Here is a 25,387-nt window from a genome sequence, read left to right as displayed (position 1 = left end):
ATATTAATCATAATTATTATATTTCTGCAATCATGTAGCCCAAATTTGGCTCTGATGTGTGGTATGGTTTACTTTGCAGGGTACATATTTTATTATATAGATGTTCCTGGTACTGTATCTAATTTGTCTTTCTTTTTCCTCTGTCTTTCTTCTCATATAGTTTGCCCAGTCTAAGACCGCTGATGGATGTCAATTACCTGCCTCTGACAGACATGCGCATCGCAAGAACCTTTTGCTTCACCAATGGGGGGCAGGCACTATATCTTAGCTCCCCGACAGAGATCCAGAGAATTACATACAGCCAGGAGATGTGTGACAACTTGCAGGTCAGCACTGCAATCTGTCTATACAGTGTGACGTGCAACATCTCATCTGTTTGCTGTTTGATTTTATTAAAAGCATCCACGTATGTATTTATAGAGCATGCATTTATTATTAGAATGTATTTATTGTTTATGTATACATAAAGACCTTTCTATTTTTGCGTCTGTGTGTGTGTGGGGGTCTGCTTGACTGACAGTTTCTGTTGTTTGACATTTTGGGTTCAGAAAAGAATTGGTGCAGTAAGTAATAGGCAGGTGCCATTATCTCCACCTTTGGTGAAGCCCAGCGCTCACAGGAGCCACTGAAGTGAAATGTCACACTTGTCATATGTGGTCTGAACTCCAGTGGGTTGATTGTGTGAATATGTTTTTACAGTGTGTGCATGTACACATGGTTATAATCATGTTCGTAGACGGTTATTCTCCTGAGCCACCACTGCACTCTCATGAGATGTCAGTGGAGCTGGTAACATGATGTTGCCATAGTGCCACCTACAGGCAAACAGTGGTCTCTCAGCTTATTGTCTGATGTTCCCCAGTGATAGAGGATAAGTTGTCAGTATGCACTGAGTATATTATCATTCAGTTACACTGTATGTATGGGTGCTAAGGCAGTTTTCACAAAGGTGACAAAAGGGAGAGAAAACATATCAAGCTTTGGCACTTTGACCCCACCCTATCTCAGTGATGACCTTTGTATGATCAACATATTTTAGCAGAACATGCCTGGTACACCGTCAGGAAGAGCTGTTTTATAAAAACTGTGTTGATTGCAAACAGTGCTGTTTTTTTTTTTCCATTTACATCCATTGCAGGAAATGTTGGGGGAGCTCTTTACACCAATAGAAACACCAGAAGCCCAGAACAGAGGTTTTTTAAAGGGCTTCTTTGGAGGAAACGCCCATACCTTCGACAGAGAGGAACTCTGTACGTCATTTTGTCTTTCTTTCTTTCTGTAAATATGAAGTGCTTCTTTCCAGCATGTGCAAATTCACCTAAAAGAAACCATATGAAACTAATCAATCAATATATAAAAGTCATGAATGATTCAAATCTTCAAGGGGAATATTAATATTAACCAAGAATGTGCTTTACTTCTATATCACCATCTTCTTCTCTCTTTCGTTATTACCTGATGTTGTCGGCAGTTGGGGAGGCAGCAGCTGGGAAGGCATCCCGCAGTCTGGCGCAGCATATCCCTGGGCAGGGAGGGATGGAGGGCATGAAGGTGGCGGCTAGTGGAGCCGTGGGTGAGCTGGCCCGGGCCCGCATTGCTCTGGATGAGAGAGGCCAGAGACTGGGGGAGCTGGAGGAACGAACCGCACTCATGATGACCAGTGCAGAAACCTTCTCCAAACACGCTCATGAGGTATAAAACCAGAATATTACAATAGTGATTAATAAAGTAAATGTTCAGTAGGAACCAAAATTCATGATAAAACTGGTCTAAATTGAAACTGAAAAGTACATTAATGATTATATATTATTATATATATGATTATATATAGTGATGTTAGTAATTATTTATGATTTGTGCTGACACTCCTAAAAGAAACTGTTTGTTTCAGTTATACAGACAAGCTAAAGCATTTGTTTTTTGTTTTTTTCTTATAAATGTGGGGTTACTCCAAGGAAATACACTCCAGCAGGAAATGAAGCCATGATAACTTGTTAGTCAACTACAGTATATGATTTTGTCTTTTTACAGCTGATGCTGAAGTGCAAGGATAAGAAGTGGTACCAGTTCTAATAGCAGGACAGAAGCTGAGGCTGCCCTTGGACTGTTGAGAGCTTTATGCCGGGACAGGGACTTTCACTCTACAAATGAGAGCTATTAAAAGAGAGACTCAAGAGTGACTTTGTCTTTACGGCTTGTGGACTGGCTAATGTGGTACTGTCACATTGTTGAATAACAAGGACGGGCTAGCTCCTTGTCTAGATATGCAGTGATGAGGACAGAAAGAGGATGGCGGCATCTGAAGGACCGAAGAAACTGGAACTGGAAATATCCAACATGTCTGTTTGATTGTGTGTGTTTGATTGTGTGTGTGTGTGTGTGTGTTGTGTGTGTGTGTGTTGTGTGTATGTGTGTGTGTATGGTTGGGTTTTCTGGACCTCACTGTGTAGATACTCAAAAGTTAAGAAACCAACAACAAATGCATGAAACAAAAATGGATGACTATTAAAAATATCCAACTGCCATATTAAAAAGCAGCATGCTACTTTAACAGGAGATACAAAAAGTTTTATTTAATGATGTAAGCCAACAACAGAAACTATGAAAAACTTTATATTTTTTGAAATACTGACAAAAACTATATATAAAAAGGGAAATATATACCTGCATTGCTATTAAGCCAAAAGTTTTGTTCCTTTCCCTTTTTTTTTTTTCGTTTTTGGTTTGTTTAATTTTTTTCAGAGTCTCAGCTAATATTACTTAACACAGTATAAATGCACATAGTTAGCTTTCTCTACACACACCTAGAATAATACTAAAACTTTGTTCTTACCAATCACTCTGGGCTGCACAGTGCAAACACAAATCAATAAGTACTTACACTTAACTCTGCACAGTCTAATCACACAAACTTAATTTCACTTTCCGGCTGCTGCTACTTACAAAAGCATTAAATGATGATGACGAATATCTCACTCCCCAACTATAATTGTATGAAAACAGAAAACAGGTTAGTGTGACAGGTATGCAAAGGCCGAAAGAGTTAAAATTGTATTCTGGACACAGTGTGTTTATATCTACGGTCTGAATCTATATACTTTTCATGTGCCATAAAAAAACAACATGGGTAAATCCACTTAATGTAAACTAACAAAGAGCTAATGAGTAGTGAGTAGTAATCACATATTTCCTGTTGATCAGAACAGATGAGAAAAAGGACTTGGAGTTGGCCATCGAGGGCATTTATTAAAGTGAAATAAGCCAGTTTTCTTTTTGGAAAAAAACAAATATATGTGAGGGTGTTTCTTATTATTTTTTTGGTCGTCACTGGTTCACCATTTGAGTCTTTAGCTGCCTTTGTCAGATGTACAAGTTTAGTGAGCCATTAGGTTGTGTGTGTGTATGTAAGACAGAAAGTATGCCACAAATGTTAAAGTGGACTCTTTCTCAGCCAAAGCAATCAAAAATGAATGACACCCTCTCATTTCTCTCCACCTCAGTCTTTTGAAAGTCGTGGTTTGTGCATTTTCAGCGTTAAAACCAGTGTGGTCCTCTTTTCATAATGACAAGCGATACTTCTAATGGCTGTCACTGTTTGTGTGACAGGGATGCAAAGGAGTCGGGGTCACATCCATTTAAATGCTTGTGAGTTGTTTATCAGTAAAAGTTTCAGGAGAAGTAACAGTATTTTTTCAGTGATGTTCAGATGTTGAGTCAGTGAAGAAACTGTGTACATGTGTAAAACATTTGCAACAAGTTAAACTGAAGGCAAACATGTTTTGGGTTTTTTTTTTTCATTCAATATTGTTCTCGATGACTATGATATCCTCTTGTCGCAGTCCTATATTTGATGGTGAAGGCCTCTCTACCGAAGGCTTTTGTATGTTAAAAACAACAAATGTTTCATGATACATGGTCGTGTATCATATTGTGATTGTGTCGTACATGTCAATGGATAGCCACACGACATGGGAAAACAGCATTAACTGAGGGGGATATTTCGTACTTGTGCATTTGTCTGTATTTTGAATTGATCTGAAAAGCTAAACAGAGGATTGTTGATACATACATCAGGCCTTTACACACACAAGCATTAACACGTGTAACGCATTGTGTCTCGATCTTGTTGATGTTACTCCCACGTACAATACACACATATACTCAAAGCCTAAAAAAAATAACAGACAGACACAAGTGAATCTGCATTGGTAGTCCTTGCTGTCTACTTCCTGTCAGGTTGTCGAGCCTTAAACGGCCTTCAAACCCATTTGCATTAACCAAACTGAAGTTACCTGAAATCCAGAAGCAGAGCCACGTGGATTTCAAGAATCACACATGATTTGATTGAACGAGATGTCTTAAACATGACGAAAAATAAATGATTAAATTTCTCTTGTATCTCTGTACCGTCAATGAGATTTGTATTCAGTGCAGTTCTGTCAATGGCAGAGAAAACACAAAAAAACAAAGCTAAAAGAAAATTGCCAAAAAAAAAACAAACAAAAAAAAAAAAAACTGACTTCTACTGACAGGGTGTTTTGTTAGTATGTTTTTGGTTTTTATATTAACTGTACAGTTCAATCTTGGGTGAAAGGTGAAACAAAAAACAATAAAAGATAAAGACATTCTTGGGATATTTTTCTCTGTATATGTTGTACCTGTTACTGCTGGTACTGTATCTGGTATTCTGACTCTGTCTAAATCACTGGAACTCTGTAGTTCTTCACACTGTAGTATCCTGAAAAGGCGTTTCTCTGGTTTTCTCAATGATGGCAGCAAAGTTTGTCTTATTTAAATGGATTCTACCACTTTTTGTTCTTATTGATATTATACTAGTGTAATAGAAATTACTTGACAAAAAAACTGAAAATATGTTGATGCAAAAGCAAACTGAAATAAACATTGATTGATGTACACAGTTGAGAGCTCAGTTTCACTGGTCCCTAACCAGAATCATCCTCTGTCATTTTGCATGTATAAAAGTGCAGCATGGTGTTTCAACTGTGTGGCTTTTTTACCTTCTTGTTTCAGGACCTCTACATCAACGACCATTTCGACCTGCAGCACCCAGAGTGTGAAGCTTTCTAACATCAAGTAGGCTTGACAGCGCAGCATGGTTTTATTATTCTTATTACAGAGAATGTTAATTTTACCCTTTTAGGGTAACTTACCAGATTTATCACTGGGAGAAACATACAGTCAGCAAATTATCTCACATGAAAAATGCATTTTTGCATGTGTGCTAGCTCCTGTATGTATGTCGTCTATTAACACAAGAAATGTTAGTTTGTAATTTCATATCTTGACAATGAGAATTATAGGTGACATTTGTAGCATATATTTATGCAAGTAGTGTACTTATTCACACATTTGAGCTATTTAATCATACTTGATACGTCTGCTATAATTGGGTAATATTGTACTTTTTACTGCATTACATTTATCAAATGGCTATAGTTGCTAGTTACTTTACAAATTAATATTTTACATAGAAAACATACCAATAAAATGTTATCTATTGTAATAGATTAAATGCAACAATATATAAAATGATTAAAATTAGCTCCATCTTGACAAACTACAACAGTAAAATACTAACATGTGAATTCATCAGCATTAATAATCTAATGTCAGATCTAGCATCAGAATCAGAATCAGAATCAGAATCAGTTTTATTGCCAAGTATGCTTTCACATACAAGGAATTTTTTCTGGTGATTGGTGCAATTGATCAGCAACAGTGGGGCTCTCTAGCCTTGTTGATGAGGCTAATAGCAGATGGGAAGAAGCTATTTTTGTGGCGAGAGGTTTTGGTCCTGAAGGACCGCAGCCTCCTGCCAGAGGGGAGTGTCTCAAAGAGTTTGTGTCCAGGGTGGGAGGAGTCAGCTACAATCTTCCCTGCACGCCTCAGAGTCCTTGAGGCGTACAGGTCCTGGAGGGACGGAAGATTGCAGCCAATCACCTTCTCAGCAGAGTGGATGATACGCTGCAGTCTGTTATTGTCCCTCTCCGTGGCAGCAGCGTACCAGATGGTGATGGAGGAGGTGAGGATGGACTCAATGATGGAGGTGTAGAAGTTCACCATCATAGTCCTTGGCAGGTTGAACTTCTTCAATTGCCTCAGGAAATACATCCTCTGCTGAGCTTTTTTGATGAGGGAGCTGATGTTTAGCTCCCATTTGAGATCCTGTGTGATGGTGGTTCCCAAGAAGCGAAAATGCTCCACGGTAGCCACGGGGGAGTCACACAGGGAGATGGGGGTGGGTGGGGCTGGGCTCTTCCTGAAGTCCACTATCATTTCCACTGTCTTCAGAGCGTTTAGCTCTAGGTTGTTCTGCCTGCACCAGGTCACCAGACGCTCAGTCTCCCACCTGTAGGCAGACTCATCGCCATCAGAGATGAGTCCAATGAGAGTGGTGTCGTCTGCAAACTTCAGGAGCTTGACAGACTGATGGCTGGAGGTGCAGGTGTTAGTGTACAGGGAGAAGAGCAGAGGAGAAAGAACGCAGCCTTGCGGGGATCCAGTGCTGATGGTCTGGGAGTCAGACACGTGCTTTCCTAGCTTCACGTGCTGCCTCCTGTCAGACAGGAAGTCGGTGATCCACCTGCAGGTGGAGTCAGGCACGCTCAGCTGGGAGAGCTTGTCCTGCAGCAGAGCCGGGATGATGGTGTTGAAGGCAGAGCTAAAGTCCACAAACAGGATCCTGGCATAGGTCCCTGAGGAGTCCAGGTGCTGGAGGATGAAGTGGAGAGCCATGTTGACGGCGTCGTCTACAGACCTGTTGGCTCTGTAGGCGAACTGCAGGGGGTCCAGGAGTGGGTCAGTGATGGATTTGAGATGGGACAGGACAAGACGCTCAAATGATTTCATGACCACAGAGGTCAGGGCAATGGGTCTATAGTCATTTAGTCCTGTGGGCCTTGGTTTTTTGGGGACAGGGATGATGGTGGAGGATTTGATCATCATAACTCTAAAATGGTCCATTTACTTTTCTTTCATATTTGGGTTCTTTTCTAACATTCAATGCAGGACACCCACTTGTAAGGGAGTGTATTTTACAATGTGGTTTTGCTATTTCTATTTAATGATCAAAATACTCCAATACAGAGAACATTAAAAAGTGGCAACGTGAAAGTCAATTTACATTTGCTTTCAATGTTATTACAACAGAAGTGCCACTACATAAACCTGTATTAATAATAAACCTGTATTAATATCCACCCCATTCACTCAGCATCATGCTCAGTCGTGCCCAACATGTATCCAACATGTCTAGGAGTTTAACTTCCGGGTTCCCGTACAATCAGCTCACATAGCCAATCGAATCCAGCCAAGGTGGAGGGGCGACCAATAGGATTGCTCCATTGTGCGTCCTTCTCCTGCCCCCTGTCCATCCCGCAGACAGTTTACTGAACTGTACAACAATTTGGAAACAGCTAGCGGCTAGCGCTCTGTAACTCGACATGTATTAAAATAACACAATGTCAGCCAGTTTCAAGCCGTCGGCAGTCGTGTTGTGCCACGTTCAGACGACACAAACTAACTCACACGCCTCTGCTGATCTTGTGGCGATTTGGGTCGTTTTAAAGCAGCAATGACAAGTTTGGAGAGCGCAGCTCCGTAAGAAGAGAGGAGTCCCGGCTAACGTCAACACAGTCAACGCTGGACGGCGATGTCTGCTCGGCTGCTCTCATGGTTGCTGCTGCCCTGCTGTCTGGATGTGTTTCGGCACGGACTCCCAGGGGCTCAGGCGGGCTCGGTACTCAGTGCTGCAAAAACTTTGGTATGGGGACCCGGGCTGGAGGCAAAGGTTGTACTCCCAGCTCGATTTTTCTTCATACAGGCGGTGGACAGCTCAGGGAAAAAGTGAGTAACTTTGGCAAGCTATGGCGCCTTTGTTGTAGCTACATCGTTTTTCCCGTCGCAACAACATGCACAATTTAATTGGCCATCTGTGCTGCTTTCAAGTGCTCCACGTAGCATCATACTTTGGACATTGTGTGAGCAAAGTAAATAATGTATTGTTACCTCAAAGGAAATAATGGCTGTAACTTGTTTATTTGCAATAGTTAACAGGTAACTCTGCTTGAGCCAGAGGATATGAAGTTTGTGTTTGTTAATAATAATAATAATAATAAAACATAAAAGAAAAAAAGTACAGTACGTGATCCAATTAGCAAAGATTCATCCCACTTTAAGGTTAATTTTTGTCAATACTTTATTTTAAGTATTTGTTTTTCTAAGAAATTAGCATGTGGGATAAGGTGAAAGCCAACTTCTGGTTTTCCCATCACAAATTGAACTCAAATGTAGCATAACACCTACTTTTTCCAATGTAATTTCTATGGGGAAAAAGGATTTCATATTTGGGCCTGTGCTGTTTTGATGTCTTGGATGTAAAATGAAAGACGGGTGAAAACATAACCTAATTCCACTTTTGGCAAGGGCAGGACGTTGTTACTGTATCTGGCATGACTGCAAAGAAAGGACAACACAGTAAATCTTTCAACCACGTCTGGAGATAGTATGAAAGCTGAAATATTACACCAGTCAATAACGGGAGAGCAGACATGAAAGTTTACGCCAAAGGCTAAGAGTTGTTAGAGTACCTGCAATGACCCCTTTCATCCAAAAGCTCCCATGGGTCCAATGAAGGTATCCTACTCTGTGTGTAGTTACTCAGTGTCACTTTCACACATGCTTTGTGTCTCAAGATAGATATCAGCTTCTCAGTTCCATTCATGGCCATTATAAAAACTACATTGTTGTTGTCTGCACAGAAGGGGAGACAATAATACCAAGAAGCTGTGAATTTATATCAGCGACATACCTTGCGATCAGTTATAGTGTAGTCACAATGTAATGTTTTGGCACAGTCAATCTGAATTTAACCCAAGGTTGAAGTGCAGACTTTCAGCTTTAAGGGTGTTTTAGGGTGTTAACATACATGTTAAGTGACCAGCACAACCATGACCCTAAACATAAAGACAAGGCAAGGAATATTCTCAACTAGCAAAGTATACATGTATACACCTTCAAGCTTTATTTCGAATGGTCACGGAGTATTTCATTGTCCTAATACTTACTAAGTTAGTGGTGAGATCAAGCTCACAGAAGACCTTTACTGGACATACCTTTCCTTTGATCTCCTCAAGCTACAGTGTTGAACGAGTAATAAACACCAACAAAAATTCACATTCAGTTAAAGGAATTACACGTTCTCTGTGTCCACGACTTAAATGCTTGTGCTATTTACATTGTGGTCATTGTTATTTTACCTGGCTTTTGTGGAAGTAAAACCTACACCTGTGCAACTGTCAGAATAGTATCAGAGTAAATATATTATGGTGTTAAATAAGTTTTGAATACATAATTATGTTCAGATGTTCTGTCAAGTTTAAAAAGCTTAATGTGTATTGGTACTAATTTGAGTTCAAGTCTTTTACGCAAATGGAGACTTTTGAAAGGAATACCACAAAAATATAAAAGGTATATACTGTTGGATGGGGAAAAATCTTCACTTTTGCCCATATTTGCTTTGTAGATGGAGAACAAGGACTTTAATCTCTTGCTTTTTAAAATTAAAAATACATCATACAGTATAACACTTGTGATTTAAAGCTTTGTTCTTTCTTACAAGGAACACATTCTCTATGTTCTTCCCCTCACAGTTTAACAACATCACCTGGTGAGAATACCTTTGAAGTGAAGATTGTCTCTCCAGTGGAACAGTTCACCAGGATTTGGATCCAGGTCCTGGATCGTCAGGATGGGTCGTTCCTGGTTCGCTACAGAATGTACGCCACCTACACCGACCTTCATATCCACGTTCTGCTCAAGAGCAAGCATGTTGCCAAGTCACCATTCATTCTCAAAGGTAGAGCACAACCCAAGCTGCCTACAAATTGTGTTTTAGGATGTATTTTTCTGGATCCAGTGGCTCATAAAGATCTCAGTGATGTTTCTGTGTTTGTCTTCTGCAGGCCCAGTCTACCATGAGGGCTGTGACTGTCCCCAGCCCAGTGGTTCTGTATGGGAGACCGACATGCACTGCCCTCAGTTCTTCCCCCAGATAGAGAGGGACCTGTCCCTTTTCGCTAGTATCGACCCAGATCGTAACGCTCAGGAGATCCCTCAGCGCTTCGGACAGCGGCAAAGCCTCTGCCATTATACCGTCAAAAACAACAAGGTACACCAGACCTCTGAGACCAGAAGCACCACAAACAGATGAAATAAGCAAAGAGATAAGCAGTAAATATCAGAATCACCACATTAGGAACACTAAACATACAGTTATGCTGCAGCTAATGACATGACAGTTCACGGCCATAACAACGGCTTGTATCAACCTGATGTAAAAGCATATTGGTTTAACTGTAGTTAAAGAAACAGTGAAGAAGTCCAGCTTAAGCTGTCTCCACAATTCCCAGTTTGTCTTAAGTAACTAACTTAAGGGTAGTATATCAATAAAGGGTAGTATTTATTTAGTTTGACTAGCAATTAGGGTCATATAATAATGTGAAGTCGGCCAGGAGAGCCTGAGGCAATGTGACACACCTGTAAGAACAGTGTATGAGCCAGGTGTTCAAGGGTACAATCTTCTCAAAATACCACTGTGGACATCAATCCAGGTTGTTGTGATAGTGATATGTCTGAAGCCCTATTCGCACAGTGCTAGCATTACCTTGGAACATTCAGTAATTTATCAGTTGTGAATGATTTACAGTCCCATTGTAATTTATACATTATGTTTTCAGGCAGATTGAGTGTCCCCTTACAAAATTAGTTCCATGCAAAACACAAAACTCTGTGCCACACATTTTAGTAGTTGTAAATTGCCGAATAACAATTTACAAATTGCATATTTACTATTGTCTTCTAATATCTGTCTGGTGGTCTATGTGTGAATGTATGAAAGTTTATTCTTGAGCACCCTTGTGATGTTTCTATGATCTTACAGCTTTTTGTTCCCTTTAGGTCTATGTTAAAACTTTTGGAGAACATGTAGGTTTTAGAATCTTTATGGATGCCATCCTCCTGTCACTCACCAGAAAGGTAAGCTTTTCCTAAACTTCATGTAAAATTCAGAAATATGTGAACATTTTTACTCTTTAATGCACCTTATGATTAGTTACTTTTAGATGACTAGACATAGACTTGACAGAAAATTTTCACCTCTGTGCTTTGTTTATCCTTTCATTGGGAGGTTTCAATGCTTTATAAGGTTTCAAAGTCTTCAATAGTGAACAAAATGTTTATACATTTGCAAGCTGGAGTAGGCAGCAGTGTTTTTTCTATAATGTAATATTATTTTCTTAATATTTCTTAATGGATATCGCTTTCCTTACAAAGAACATACTTCATTTTCCTTCTCCGGTGTTGTGTGTCCAGGTGCAGCTCCCTGATATGGAGTTTTTTGTTAACCTGGGTGACTGGCCGTTGGAGAAGAGGAAACCCACTGACAATATTCATCCTATCTTTTCTTGGTGTGGCTCTAACAATACCAGAGATATTGTCATGCCAACTTATGACTTGACTGAGTCTGTCCTTGAGACCATGGGAAGGTAAGGCCTCCATCACCACATGTAAGCAAAGTGAGCCACCATTGTATAATTAGTCCACAAAAAACATCAATCACAACTGGGTACATTTAAAGGAATATTCCACTTAAATCAGTATCAGATAATCATTGCCTGAAGGCTTGAAAAGTGGCTCCAGAAAGGCACAGGCATTGTGCACTATGTGACATTATGATTTGAGAGGTTTCTCTTTTTTGGATACATTTTTAAGTCTTTTTGCCTCAGTACATTTAATTTGAAAGTTATGAATTAAGATAAAAAAAAATAAAAAAAAAAGTTGACTACTTAAGTTACAAGGTTTTATGTCACTGTCATAAAGACGTTTTAAAATGTGCCCAGCTTTCCTTAGCAGATGACAGTGTGGACAAGCTGTGTTCAGCTTGTACCCTGACACTGTCACAGGGTGGACAGAATAATGGAACTGAAATAAACCTGAGTCAGGATGCTCATTATTTTTTCATCATTCCTCTCTGCTTGTATAGAGCCTCATCTTCTGCCATGAGAGTCTGGCAGCCCCTAGAACCGTATGATAAAAAAATAAAAAAAATAATTAAAATTTGGCACACTGGGGTCCTCTAGCACCACCAGCAGGTGTTGGAGGTGCATTAACTCGTGTAACTTTTAAACCAAATGCCTGATTTTCAAAACTGAGGTATGAGGATGACATCAATTTCCATCATATTGGATCTTCCAACATTGGATTTTATGCAGTGTTTTTATGCTACACCTCAGACAAGCTTTGTCCAGTCTTTACTAAAACTGACACTGATGATCTTCAGACCAAGGTTCGCAAACTTATCACATGGATTTTTGATTGACCAAGCCTGACTTGAACCTGAACTTATTTGTTGGCTTTTTAATTTGCAAAAGCATTCACCCGTTAGGGCCAATCGAAATTGGAGCCAAACAAGAGTCAAATCTCAGCCAGTCTTTAATCAGCTGACATGTAACCTGGTGTGAGTGCTAACAACCATGCTCTTGACATAATGACATCATATTTTCATGGCATCTCCAGCCTGCTGTGCCGTTTAGCCCCTACATTGCTGCTTACAGCTATATTGTTTTTACTTTGTCACCCATCTGTATAAGAGGATATAACTTTGAAGTTCCTGATGCTGTGATTAATAACCAGACTGCACCGGATTTGACATTGAGCACTGTGTCCATCCAATAAACAGAGTAAGCCTGGACATGATGTCAGTTCAGGCCAACTCGGGGCCACCGTGGCCACAGAAGAATGCCACAGCCTTCTGGAGGGGGAGGGACAGTCGTCAGGAGCGACTGGAGCTGGTCAAGCTTTCTAGGGCTCACCCCGACATGATCGATGCAGCGTTTACTAACTTCTTTTTCTTCAAACACGACGAGAGCCTCTATGGGCCGCTGGTCAAACACGTCTCTTTCTTTGACTTTTTCAAGGTGAGTGCCCTATTAAAGCTGGTTAGTGATGTATTGTCTCAAAAAGATGTAATTATATTGTGCAGTGGGGGGTCTTACAAGCTTCATTAAGGGATATTCTGTTACTAACCTTAAAAAAAACAATACCATGTAATGGTTAAAATTGGTTAGAATTGCCAGGCCTGGGGAAGAATTAAGACTTTGTTGCTTTTAACTAATTGTTTTACAACCATAGGAAGGTATTTCCAGCAAACATGCTCAGACAAGCAAAGTGAACCCAGTGTCTAAGAGCAAAGTATCGAACAGGCTCAAGACCCAGACACTTTTCTCAATACATTTTCACGTTTTTAATTAGTTAAATTTCTCTCTTTTTTTTCCAACTAATAATTGATTTTGTAAAAAGTCAGTTGATTTTTTATTTCTGTTCCATGTCCACCACCAGTACAAGTACCAAATAAACATTGACGGCACTGTGGCAGCGTATCGACTGCCTTACCTGTTGGCAGGAGACAGTGTGGTCTTAAAGCAGGATTCTGGCTACTACGAGCATTTCTACAATGAGCTTCAACCGTGGGAGCACTACATACCAATCAGGGCGGACCTGGGAGACCTGCTGGAAAAGATCCAGTGGGCTCGTGACCATGATGAGGAGGTAATGACGACGATAACGGACACTGTGCATGACATTTGGCTGTAAATGCCATGATGTCTGCTCATTGTATTCATTGGAACTTTACTGACCTCTTTAAGAATAAACATAGCTTTGTAAAATTTTGTCAGTGTGGAGTAGAGTGATTAAATAAAAACATGAATAAATAAATAACCCGAGCTATGATTGTTTCTGATCTTTCAGGCAAAGAAAATTGCCCTGGCAGGTCAGCAGTTTGCCCGCAATCATCTCATGGGAGACAGCATATTTTGTTACTACTACAAACTTTTCCAGGTAACATGTCTGCAGTTGCAAAGTTAGATCAGTTGATATATTGAAAAAGTCAAGATACTACAAAAGGTAGTATCAGCAGTACGTTAAGGAAATATTACCTGACTCACTCATCATACAGGGCTCAAAGTAAATTGCATTATTTATGTTATTCTGGATAAAACGGTTTCACATCGTTCAGAAACGTGTTTTAATAGTGCAGGTGTTCTCAGGATGTACAACTCCTGCCTGTCATTGTTACATTTCTCTCTGTAAGCTCAGTGTTCTTGTTGTAGGAATATGCCAAACTCCAGGTCACAGAGCCTACGGTTCGTAAGGGCATGGAGCTTGTAGAGCAGCCCACTGACGACCTGTTTCCATGTTCCTGCCACAGGACGAGGGTAAGGGACACCAATAAGTTTCGTCTCACCTCAGCTTTTAGTATTACACTAGTAACCAGGATAACACCAGACCCACATTCAACTCAGATGAAATGATGCCTTTGTCTGACACTAAGTATCATTTTATACCATGGGCTGAGTGACTATTGCAGCAGGCTGAAGAACATCCATCAAAACGGTTCAGTACAGATATAGTACAACTTCATTTTTATTGCTGCTCCACATTGTTAATCAACCAGTGTAAATATCACAACATGCTGAAACACTAACATGCCCCATAAACAAACAGAAAGATGACTTTTTTTATTTGTTTTTTGGCAAGTGTTGAATATATCCTTTTTGTGGACTATTCCCTCATACTTCCTCATACTTTCCTAATGAAGAGGTACAACTCAAAGGTGAAATGAAAGCAGTTGTGAATATGGAACTTGCATAGTTTTGAGAGCCTTTTAATTACTTTATCTCCCAAGAACAATTGCACCTGCAGTTAGTCTAGAATGATAAAGTCAGCTTGTTGAAAATTGTCCTTTGTCAGAACAGTATGTACACAGTATGTACACAGTGTAACCTGTTTTCAGTGGTTACTTGAAAGTAATAGAAGCCTGTGAACATGAGAGTCAGAGCCACACAGTGCTCACTGACCTTCTTCTTCTTCTAACCAGTTTGATAGTGACAGAGACACAGAGGTTTATGGGTAAGTTTGGTATAATAATACCTGTTATGTAATGAGCTTTTTCACAGACATATAAACCTTGTCATAGAAGAAAAAGCACAGGTTTTATTAATAACATGAACTAAGGCCCTGTTCTGTTCAAGTGAGCCAGCATATACAAAAATCTTGAAAATGAAGCAGCTAAGGGGATTTCAGGCATTATTAATTTTTTATTTATACCTGTGCGTTCCTTTCCCTTAAACTTTGCTGCCACTCTCTGGGAAATAGCTCAACACGCTACACTGTGCCTCCCTCTGGTGTATGTAAGCTGTCACTGCACCTAAATAACCTCTTCCTAAAATTAGGAGGCGCACAAAGAAAAGTCGACCTCCACCAAGGCCAATGTCAAACAACATACATCCAAACTTCAGTGAAAAAAAAAAAAATTCTAATTCATAGTAAATGTAGATATAGAAAGTGAGATTGGATTCTGTTAAGTAAAGTCATTATTCAAATTCTATGTCTATACTAGTGCTATAGAAACATATACTGCTCTTTGTTAGTTGGTTTATATATATATATATATATATATATTTTTTTTTTTTTTTTTTTTTTTTTTTTTTTTTTTTCTCATGCTGCCACATTTGATTCTAATATCAATCTGTTGTTTGTGTTTTTTTTTTCTTTTCAGGCCAAAGATGAACTTTGACCTGTCACCCAGTTCCAGAACAATCCTTTGTATCTGATATATTGCCAAATAATTTGTCCAAATGTGGATTAATTGTATGATATGAATATCACCTTATGTAATTTTTTGAAATAAATACATTTCTTTTTGTATGTTGACAGTGATTGCTGCTATTACACTGTACACCGATACACATTCACTCAAACCCACAGTGGAAGCAGATATGCACATATACAAAACCTAAATGTATATTAACAGTAGAGATTTAAGCACATTAAGCTGCAGTCAATAAGCAGCTGACCTGCTGAATTGTGCTTGCACATGACAAACTGTAGTATAGAGCATCAGTACATCTATTCTTTGGAGTAGTTTGGAGTAGTTTGGTGAAGCTGTAACGACAACTCCCAAGCCCTAGATGTCACTCCTCTGCAGTCATGCAATGTTTGGTACCAGAGAAGAAGCATCTTGCAATGGACAAGTTTGACGAGGTAAATATCTAGCATTAGCATCTGTAGATTACCAAGATATGAGCTCAGTATAACATTAACCTATGCTATCAAGTTAAAGCTGCAACACCGTTCAGCCGGAAGCTTTTTTTTCCATTTGAAAGACGGGGCTGGAGATGTTTGTCATGGAGCTGCAGAGATGCTCAGCAGGTGTTCCCTCGCTTTCAGGACCCGGTGAAGGTTCCGTTCGGGACCAAACATCTGGAGGCCGCGGTGTGCGCCCCTTCCTCGGCGAAAGACGTTCACACAGCCGTCATACTCACACATGGCGCCGGTGGAGACATGAACCTCAAGCAGCTGCTCTCTCTGGCGCACGCCTTGGCCGCCAGTGGTTTTCTGTGTCTCCGTTTCACTTGCAGAGGTTTAAACTTGGGTTACAGAGTGAGGGCTTACCATGCTGTGTGGGTGAGCAGCTCCATTCATTCAGGGAGAGTCGCTTGGAAATCGTACTGTCACATTTATTGATTATTTATTTAACATGATTCAGCATCAACAAACTGCCTTTTCTTCCCTAGGAGTATTTGAAGTCACTACCCATGTACACCATCAAGCATGTATTCTTTGGAGGTGAGCTGCAATAGCCTTAATGTATCTCACATGAAATAGATCCATGGGTGTAACCTCCTTCTACGTGACTGTGAAGTGGGGTTTCTTTGTGTGCATGATCATGCATCACAATTAAACTGCATCCTTATTAGTTTTCATGCATCTTAATTAATTAAACCAGACAAGTTAATTAAATTAAAAATATCCATATAATTATTTTCTGTTTGGGGTTCAATTAACCCTAAAAAAAAAAAAAAAACAATATTGTGCATTCAAAATATAGACTACAAGATTAAATGCAGTACTCAGTGAGTGGGAGTTCTTGTCTCTGAAACGTGTGTCCACAGGCAGGTCAATGGGAAGTCGTGCTGCTGCAGCTTTAGCCAGGCAGCTGAGTGATCACACAGAGGACGCAGTGCAGGGTGTCATCTGTCTGGCTTTCCCACTGCATCCCCCGGGACAGACACACACCCATCTCCAGCGGAGTGAAGATCTCAGAGGGCTGCCTGAACACGTGTCTGTGCTGTTTGTGTCAGGCACTGAGGACAACATGTGTGATAGGGTGAGGGCGGCTGGGGGAGATTTACACTGGGCTGACTGCAATTTGATATGAAGAGTAAAATGATTTTAAATTTACATGCGTATGTGAGGAATTACAAATCTGTTTTCTTAATATTCCCTAACACCAAGTTGTAATATATAGTAAATCCTCTCCGGTCATATTATCTTATATATATCTTGCATATAATGTATGCAGTGTATTTTCTGTTAGTCTCACTATTTTATATGTATATTTTAATTCCCTTTATTGAAATTGCAGATAGCCTGTTTTGTTTTTTAATACAAAATCCAGTTCTCTACTATTTTGCATGATATTGGGAAAACTCTGCCATTTGAGATGTAAAGTATCATAATTAATTGATTATCTCAGCTTGTTCAATGTGTGACTTTCTGTTTTGATGAGGTTTCAGAACAATGACTTTGCTTTCTTTCTTTGCCTAGGTCCTTTTTGATGGGACAGTAACAGAAATGAAAGCTCAAACTGAGGTTTTATGGCTAGAAGGAGGCAGCCATGGACTGACAGTGAAGGGAAGGTCGGAAGAGTCTGTGATGGATGAAGTGAACTTAAAAGTCGTTACCTGGTTGAGTAAACAAGGAGCATAGATGAATTAATATCAGAATTGTTTTCGTTTATTTTTCTTTTGGTTTTGTTGAATAAAGTATATTTTTTTACGCAAGACAGTCAAATTGTGATGCCTTTTTTTTTTAGATTGATTTACAATGCAGACATTAAATACGTTTACATGTATCAACCAACATTAAGGATTTATGATCTGTGGAGTAGGAAAAAAGTTTTATCATTAGTTACTTAGAATTTGGACAGTTAGAAGACAGAGAGTGTGTATTTATGTTAGGCTGACATAACTGAACTATACGTACATGGTGGAAAATATATGTATATTTTTTAAATCTTTATTAAACATTTTCAAATGAAGTCATTATCATTGTTGAACACACTTAGGTGTACCTAATAAAGTGGCCAGTGAGTGTAGAAACTTCATTCAAACTTTAAAATGTTTACCTCAATTAGGACATTATTGGATGTATTTAGTTTTTTGATATATCTCATACTTTCTAGAATATTTTTAGAAAGATTTCTTGACATTTTTCCCACTCAGATGAATGGACAGAATGTTCAAAGTTTTCCACAACTTTTCATGTATTTTTCAACCCCTTCTACGCATTGATACTTTCAGCTAGAAACTCAGTTCAAAAGTCAAAATCTTCAAAACCTTACTTTATTTTTGGTTGTATTCAACTTTTAAATACCATCCATAGCTTTTACACATCGACAGTTCAAGTTTCATGAAAGTTTCTGGACCTTTCCAGATTTCCTACATTAGTGGTTATGTGGTGGAGCGTTACATGGTGAATGGTACCAAGGCAAAGGGACAAAATAAACCGAACACCGGTCAGTACACTGCAGTGCAGTGCAACAGACTCCATCCTCAGAATTACCTCACAGCTGAATCAATACTTCTTTTTAACAGAAGCTGAAAATTATAACCTTCCTGAATGAGGATTTATTGCTGGACTGTTGCATTAAACTGACTTAGTTTAGGTGTTCCCAATAAACTGTCTGTATGTAGGTGTCTACTATATACTTCACTGACTTAGTTTAGGTGTTCCCAATAAACTGACAACCAGTCTGTATGCTGGTATTGACTGTTTGTATTAGTTTTGTAAAATATGCTGCTTGGAATCATTAAGTGTGTTTAACAATGATGATGACTGTTCATTTGAAAATGTTTAATAAAGATTTTAAAATAAATATATATTTTCCACCATGTCAGCCTAATATTAATACACTCCCTCTCTTCTATCGAGATTCAAAGTAACTGAAGATAAAAGTTTTTTCAGAGATCATAAACCCTTAAAACCGGTTGAAATTTAAAGTGTTTTTTTTCGTTTGTTTTTTTTTGTTTGTTTTTTTATCCAGAAAAACTGTAGTTACAAAAACTTCCGTTCACTCATAATTTTTTATAGGCCAGGTCCAATCTGACGGTGACGTCTGAGCCAGCGCTGTGCCTGTGCCTTTAACGCGGATTGTGACGTCTCTGTGAACTTGAATACAATTGGCTGGCTGACTTCCGCATTTTTTTTTTCTTTTTTTGGTTTGTATGGCAGCATGGCAGGAGAACCGTGGAACCGGGTAAACATTCCCTTTCCAGGTGCTGTTTCCAGTGTCCGTCTCAAATTCAGCTCGACAACAGGTAAACTGATCATAAGATACATGATTATTTTGCTCCATGATATAACTCGCATGATATCATTGCACCTTCATGTCCACATGCCCAGCTTCATGTGGATATGAAACAGTGAGGTCCTGGTGTGTGCGTGTTGTTGCTGTTTTGCAGATGCAAACATTAAGACCCTGTTGGTGGAAAACCAGAAGGTCCTCAAATTAATCCGCAGTGAGATTCTTCAAACGGAGGTACGGCTTCTGTACGAGCTGCTGTACATCTTAAATAACAGCTTCAGAGGAAACAAGACGTTCAAGGGCTTAAAACAGGTGAGAGCCTCCACATCTGTAGGCCGATATAGGCTGTGTGATTTGCTTTACTCCTGCTGATGCCAGTCGTTCAGCATTTACTGTGTGATAAACAACCTTAAAGTAGTAGTAGAGCAGCAGGCCTAACCAACTGACTACTAACTAATTAACTAACTGTGTCCATGTCCTCTCAGCTGTACACATTTACACATTTTGTCTTTACATTTTGTCACAGGTTGAACAATGTGTGAACAGGCTGAAGAGCATGAAGCTGGATGTGGCTCTTGAGGAGCTGATCGATCTGTGTCCCAACAGCATTCAAAGGTCGGTAGTATTGAGTCAGAGTGATGTGGTGTTTTTGCCATCTGATTTTGACATGCATGCCGGGCCTGCCGTGCGTCAGCGTTAATGTAGGGGTTTGCTGCTGTGTGGAAGTTGGCATAGACCCAATAAAGTAGGTGGTAGTGAAGCAAATAGCTTCAAATAGTTGCTGCAGGATAGTTAAGATACAGCCACGAGTTCAGGCACGTTCACATATGCGCAAGACATCTCTAGTTGATTGTTACTATATGTTCAGAAGTTACCTAAATGCAACTAATGCAGCGAAAGAGAAAAACTTTGAGTAATTACGGGCGGTTTGTGTGTGTGTTTTTAGAGGACTCGGCATCAAGGCTGGTGAGTGCGATGTTCCCAGTCAACCCATGCTGGAGTGGCTCTGTCTGAAAGTGCTGGGAGCCGCCCAGCTGATGAGCTGCACATTGAATCGCTGCAGCAGAGCTTTCGTGTATCCTTTCCAGACCTGTCAGGAAACATCTGGACGATTTGTCCCGATGAGTCATGTCATCGATATCTCTGAAGATCTCGTATGTGTTTGCAAATGTGGATCTCTGTGTTTGAATGAAGCTGATCGCTCTCGACCCTCTTTATGTCACCTCACGGGTTTTTCCTTAACAGACATTTGTTTCAGACTCTCAAAGCAGCAGATGAAATGGGAGGAGTTTGTTATCTTGAATGTGGTGATAACCAGCATGCTCAGTCGTCTGTGGTGAGTGTGTTTCCTTGTTGTCACATCTGCAAGATACAGGTAACTCTGTATGTTGGTGGCTCTGAATTTGCGTTAGGATTTAGAAAAATCAGCATTTGAAATAAGATTTGTGTTTGTTTATAAAAAGAACTCCACAGTCTAAATCCACCTGACTTTGTGCCCCCTCAGGGTGATGTTCCGTGGTGTCCTGGTCAGCCTGTCCTCTCTGTACTGGCAGCTCCTCGAGTTCCTCAGAGAAGTAGCCCACGCCCAGCCCATGCCCTTCCTCACAGACTTCTCCCTGCCAGCAGACATGGCTCAGTTCCTGTGTACCTCTGGTGCATTTTTACCGACCAAGCAACCAAAGCCAGATTCCCATGCCAAACACTACAAGGAAAAGCAGCGGCAGAAGAAAAAGACATCTTCTGTTAAAGTCAAGAGCCAGGGGCGGAGAGGGAATGTTAAAGAAGACCTGGGCATTGCTGTTGAAAGAGGTGTGGAGCTTTATTCACTGTTGTGTGTTTTGTATTAGGCACTTGAAGCAGGGGAATGAGAGGAAACTGTCTTAAAGGATATGTGACCTTTTGACTGATTAATTCAGTCCACTTTTATTGACATACTGTAGATCAAATTGGCTCTGAATGGATATTTTTTCTGTGGAAATGCAAATTGACTTCTGTTTTTGTCGCATCTAGTGTTCATTACAGTTCACTTAATCTACTGACATGAAAAAAGGCTTAAATGACAGAAGTACATAAAGAAACAAATGTTGAAACAAACAAATTGTGTGAAATATTCTTTCAATCTCACAGGTTGGTATAGAGCTGTAACTGTGCAACAGTAGCTACATTACTGTGTGTTTTTATTTTTTATTTTTTCCAGGTAGAGTTCATGACACTGACCTGAAGCCTTTTCTCAAGGTTGTCAGGAACTTTACACAGGTATGTGACCAAACCATTCTTTATGTATTCTTTTATTGTTCACAGAACATTTAATTGCCAAGCGATGTGACCTAATTCTACTGTCTAATGATTACATTGGCACCCAAGGGCCAGTCCTTCCCACAGGAAACTCACAAGGCTGACAAGAGACACAAATTCATTAGACAAGTGAGAGAAGCCACTACCTTCACAGACATGGCAGCCCATCTAGAAGAAATGATCCAGTGGTGCAGATCCCAGAGGATGGAAAAGGAAAAACGCCTTTTAAACTTCCTGCGTTTGAAGTGCCACAAGATGACATGCCTCGAGGCTGCAGGCTACAAGTAAGAGCAACATCACAGAAAAACGACTTACTTTAGCATTCTGTGACAAATGTGCGTGTTAATGTAATTTATCCCCATCCTCAGTGTCCAGAGGAAGTTGCAGAGCTTCAGAAAGGAAGCTCGCTGGGCTGCATCTCCTAATGGGTCAGCACCAAGAACCTGCCGTTCACCCGTCACAGCGAGGAGGAGCGCTCGCCTGAGAACGCGATGTCAGTCACTCAGGAGTCGATTCAGGTCTTCAACAGTCAAAACCGGTGTGAAAAAGAGACGAAGGAGGAGGAGTGAGTCATCCGTGTCTGGACTGTCGAAGACCGGTCGAAGAAGCAGGACTACATTCAAGGCAACACCTCAGACCACTGACTGTGACAACCACGATGACATAGATGACATTTTTGCCTCCATAGGTTTGTGACACTTGGGAGTGCAAAGGAAAAAAAAATGACTGTGTGCAGCTGAGCTCAATTTACAGTACAGTGCCTTTCTCTGTTTTAAAAAGAGTAATGAATGGAATAGTGTTATGAGAACTAAGCAGAAAGTAAAGTTTAAGGTGATCAGATTTAACAGTTACCATTGTGTTCATACCAGCATAATGAATTTTGGACGTGTGTGGTAAAACGTTTTAGCCGTATTATTGACCCTGTGACTGTGAATTGGATGTTGCCAGGGACTGATTCAACTCTTAGTGTATTCAGTTTTGAATAACATAATAATTGAGTATTTAAGCATTTTAAAACGGGAAACTTCAGAGAAGATGTCTACTTTTTGCAGCGGCCGTTTTGGCTCAAGACGGTAAGCTCACTGAATGTTTTTGCCATAGGTGACCTCATAGCCCCCATTTAAGGTCCTATCTGCAAGAAAGTAGATTTTTCTGGTGTTTGACATTTCAATAAAAATGCACATCTTCCCAGACACTGTAAGTCCCTATTCACTGTACTGCAATATGTCTACAATTGCCTTGTATTTACATAAACCTGAATAATAATTTAAATCATTTAAGAATGTTTCAAATAAGGAAAAGCTTAATGATGAAGTTTGAAATTTAAGATGAAATTTGTACTGCCCCTTCAGACAGAAGCTGTATGTCCATGGTACAGCATATACAAGGTGAACTACATTTATCAGAGATGTTAATTGCACTTCTTGTTCTGCCCTGTTATGACACTGCTATGATGGCGTACCATTTCTGATGAACAAGGAAATAAAATCAGTTTAACAAACCATGAAATATGCAAATGGGCCAAGTTTAAGTGGTAGAGGAAGCTACATAAAGCTGAATTCCATGTCTGACAGGGGCTTTTGAGGTGACTTGACACCAGTTGTGGAAACTGGGCAGCTTGTCAAGGCTTTAGTGGTATTTCTGGCTCCATCTAGTGGTGGTGATAATGAATGCTCTGATTATGTCTGGACTGATAATAGTCCTCATGCAATACAGAATGACTCCCTCAACCATGTGAATTGTAATGCCTTTGGCAGGGGCAGTGTGAGAAAGCAGAGGTGTCAGTCTTTTCCTCTAGAATTTAATTTGTGCTAGTTTCATTGTGTGGTCTCAGCTGTAGGCCTTTGAAGGCTAAGAGCTGTGCAGGCAAAAGTGCTATCAAAATGAAACCATGCAGGTGTCTAGCACTCTATAGCGACCATGGCTGCTCAAGAGCGAAGGCTGTGCACCAGATTGGGAGCTGAAGGATTTTTTTTTTTTATGTTTTCTTTTTTTTTTTCTTGTATTTCTGCTGCCTACCATTTTATCATCCCATGCCAAAGGCAGCACAGCCCTCCCATCTGCACAAATACAACAGTGAAGTGTTTTGTTTTTTTGTTTTTTTTACCACTCGCTGAGCCTGACTGGGTTGAGTTCTGGTCTCATATCAGCCTGCAAGCTTCATTTGTGCATATGAGTCTGCAGATACCTGATTGCTGTGCTTTTTAGGTTTCATCTAAACCTGTTAGTCAAGGTCAACTCTTGCTCTCCGCTGTGGTGAAGTGAAGGAGCAGAGCTAACGTATTTAAGTCTGTATTCTGCATACATTGGCACACGGGAAGTCAGAACAGATTTTTTCTGTGCTGTACGTTGGAGTGGCTGCATGCAGATTTTTACACTTGATGGGAGGTACAGTGTGATGGACACAGAGGAGGATATAATGTAGGTCAGCAAACCTCATGGACACTTGTGTCAACTTGTCAGAGTGTGAGTATGTGTATCTCTGTGCTGCTGAGGTCATTAAGAGATGTTAATGGCCCCTAACCTTGGCCACTTTTTACTGAACATTAGCCACTTATAAATTGATAGGATAATACAGTTTGTTGCCAGTAAGCAGTAAGAAGATGTGAAATGTTGACATGTAGCTGACAGTAATTACTGCAAACTTGCAGGATAAAAATAATCTGTTGTACTAATGATAAAAACTGTACCCACTTACAGGATTGATGGATCTGGTAGATTGGTCTGCAGTGACTACACTGTGATTTATGTCTTTTCAGGTATACACTTTCAGCGCCTGCATCATTATCTGGCTGGAACAAGTCTTCAGCACTGTGCATTGTGACTAGTGAGACTCTCGGCTTCTGTCAGCCAAGAGATATTTAATAGGATATAATTGTGAATGGGTGGTTCCACAAAGTCTAGTTCAGTGCTGGAATTGTTCATAGTGTGGGGCCTGAAAGTGGGAGACCATTTTCTTAATTACTGGAGTGGGATTCAGCAAATGCATCAGTTGCAGTTTGTGGGCATAATGTGACCTAAAACAAGAGTAAGAATACAAAGGTCTGCTCTCCCAATTTGCTGTTCTTCAGTTTTTTCCCTCCCTTCTTCATAGCAGCAGGGAAACGGTGCACATAAACATTAGCTTTTTCATGGCATAGGACAAGGGGTTCTCAACATTTATACCCAGAGGTGTATTCAATCCTCATGCCATTACCTCCACACAGACAAGAAAAGCAAAGTGGATCAGTTGAGGCCAACCTGCTGAATCAAGCACATGTAGTGCCATTGCTTAATCAGCCTGGTCTCCAACAGCTCAGTGATTTAAAGCATAACATTATACCTAGGCTATGAATAAAGTGGCAACACAAGTATAGAAAAAGTGCAAGGTCAAAATCCTCATTAAGGCCAGAGGAAGACACTGAATAAATACTGTGCATCCAATGCAATATTTTTTTATATGTTGGGTGAGGGGGGCACACTAATCCTGGTACATTTGTACATTATGATTATGTTTAGAACAGCTAATGTCATATATTGTCACGATATACAGATTTTGATCTGACTAGGCCCTGGCTGTCGCCGGCACAGAGGTGTTATGTTTTCCAGGTGTCTGTCCGTCCATCTGTCCCATTCTCATGAACGTAATACCTCAGTAATGCCATG

General features: G+C 40.1%; 4 protein-coding genes across 13 annotated transcripts in view; all 4 read left to right on the top strand.

Moving 5' to 3' along the window:
- Positions 1-4,914, top strand: part of stxbp5l (syntaxin binding protein 5L) — a 131,106-nt gene extending 126,192 nt beyond the window's left edge. For all 10 annotated transcript variants that reach the window (XM_071495864.1, XM_071495699.1, XM_071495591.1 and 7 more), the window contains 4 exons: positions 161-326; positions 1,139-1,250; positions 1,472-1,692; positions 2,032-4,914. In XM_071495864.1, coding sequence (XP_071351965.1) covers positions 161-326; positions 1,139-1,250; positions 1,472-1,692; positions 2,032-2,073 — 541 coding nt within the window. In that variant the 3' untranslated portion in view covers positions 2,074-4,914. The remainder of the gene's footprint in view (positions 1-160; positions 327-1,138; positions 1,251-1,471; positions 1,693-2,031) is intronic.
- Positions 4,915-7,399: 2,485 nt separating this feature from the next.
- poglut2 (protein O-glucosyltransferase 2) lies at positions 7,400-15,786 on the top strand. The gene is made up of 10 exons (XM_071494827.1): positions 7,400-7,866; positions 9,672-9,877; positions 9,984-10,189; positions 10,978-11,055; positions 11,392-11,564; positions 12,758-12,995; positions 13,417-13,626; positions 13,828-13,917; positions 14,190-14,294; positions 15,638-15,786. Exons 1-10 carry the CDS (start codon positions 7,673-7,675, stop codon positions 15,653-15,655), a joined length of 1,518 nt encoding a protein of 505 aa, XP_071350928.1. The 5' UTR covers positions 7,400-7,672; the 3' UTR covers positions 15,656-15,786.
- Positions 15,787-15,969: 183 nt separating this feature from the next.
- On the top strand, positions 15,970-17,928 carry tex30 (testis expressed 30). The gene is made up of 5 exons (XM_071495065.1): positions 15,970-16,122; positions 16,309-16,545; positions 16,656-16,707; positions 17,034-17,248; positions 17,689-17,928. The coding sequence occupies exons 1-5, from the start codon at positions 16,069-16,071 to the stop codon at positions 17,848-17,850; spliced, it is 720 nt and encodes a 239-aa protein (XP_071351166.1). The 5' UTR covers positions 15,970-16,068; the 3' UTR covers positions 17,851-17,928.
- A 1,387-nt stretch (positions 17,929-19,315) lies between these two features.
- On the top strand, positions 19,316-22,959 carry nepro (nucleolus and neural progenitor protein). Its single transcript, XM_071494949.1, has 9 exons — positions 19,316-19,460; positions 19,605-19,759; positions 19,974-20,062; positions 20,394-20,522; positions 20,706-20,783; positions 20,952-21,256; positions 21,645-21,703; positions 21,812-22,026; positions 22,111-22,959. The coding sequence occupies exons 1-9, from the start codon at positions 19,376-19,378 to the stop codon at positions 22,436-22,438; spliced, it is 1,443 nt and encodes a 480-aa protein (XP_071351050.1). The 5' UTR covers positions 19,316-19,375; the 3' UTR covers positions 22,439-22,959.
- The last annotated feature ends 2,428 nt before the right edge of the window (positions 22,960-25,387 follow it).

This window comes from Trachinotus anak, unplaced genomic scaffold (genome assembly GCF_046630095.1).
Source record: "Trachinotus anak isolate AG129_WGS33_773 ecotype Australia unplaced genomic scaffold, CSIRO_AGI_Tana_v1 ptg000001l, whole genome shotgun sequence".
Classification (NCBI taxonomy): Eukaryota; Metazoa; Chordata; class Actinopteri; order Carangiformes; family Carangidae; genus Trachinotus; species Trachinotus anak.
The sequence above is the reverse complement of the archived record's forward strand: the minus strand, read 5'-3'. Positions and strand labels throughout refer to the sequence as shown.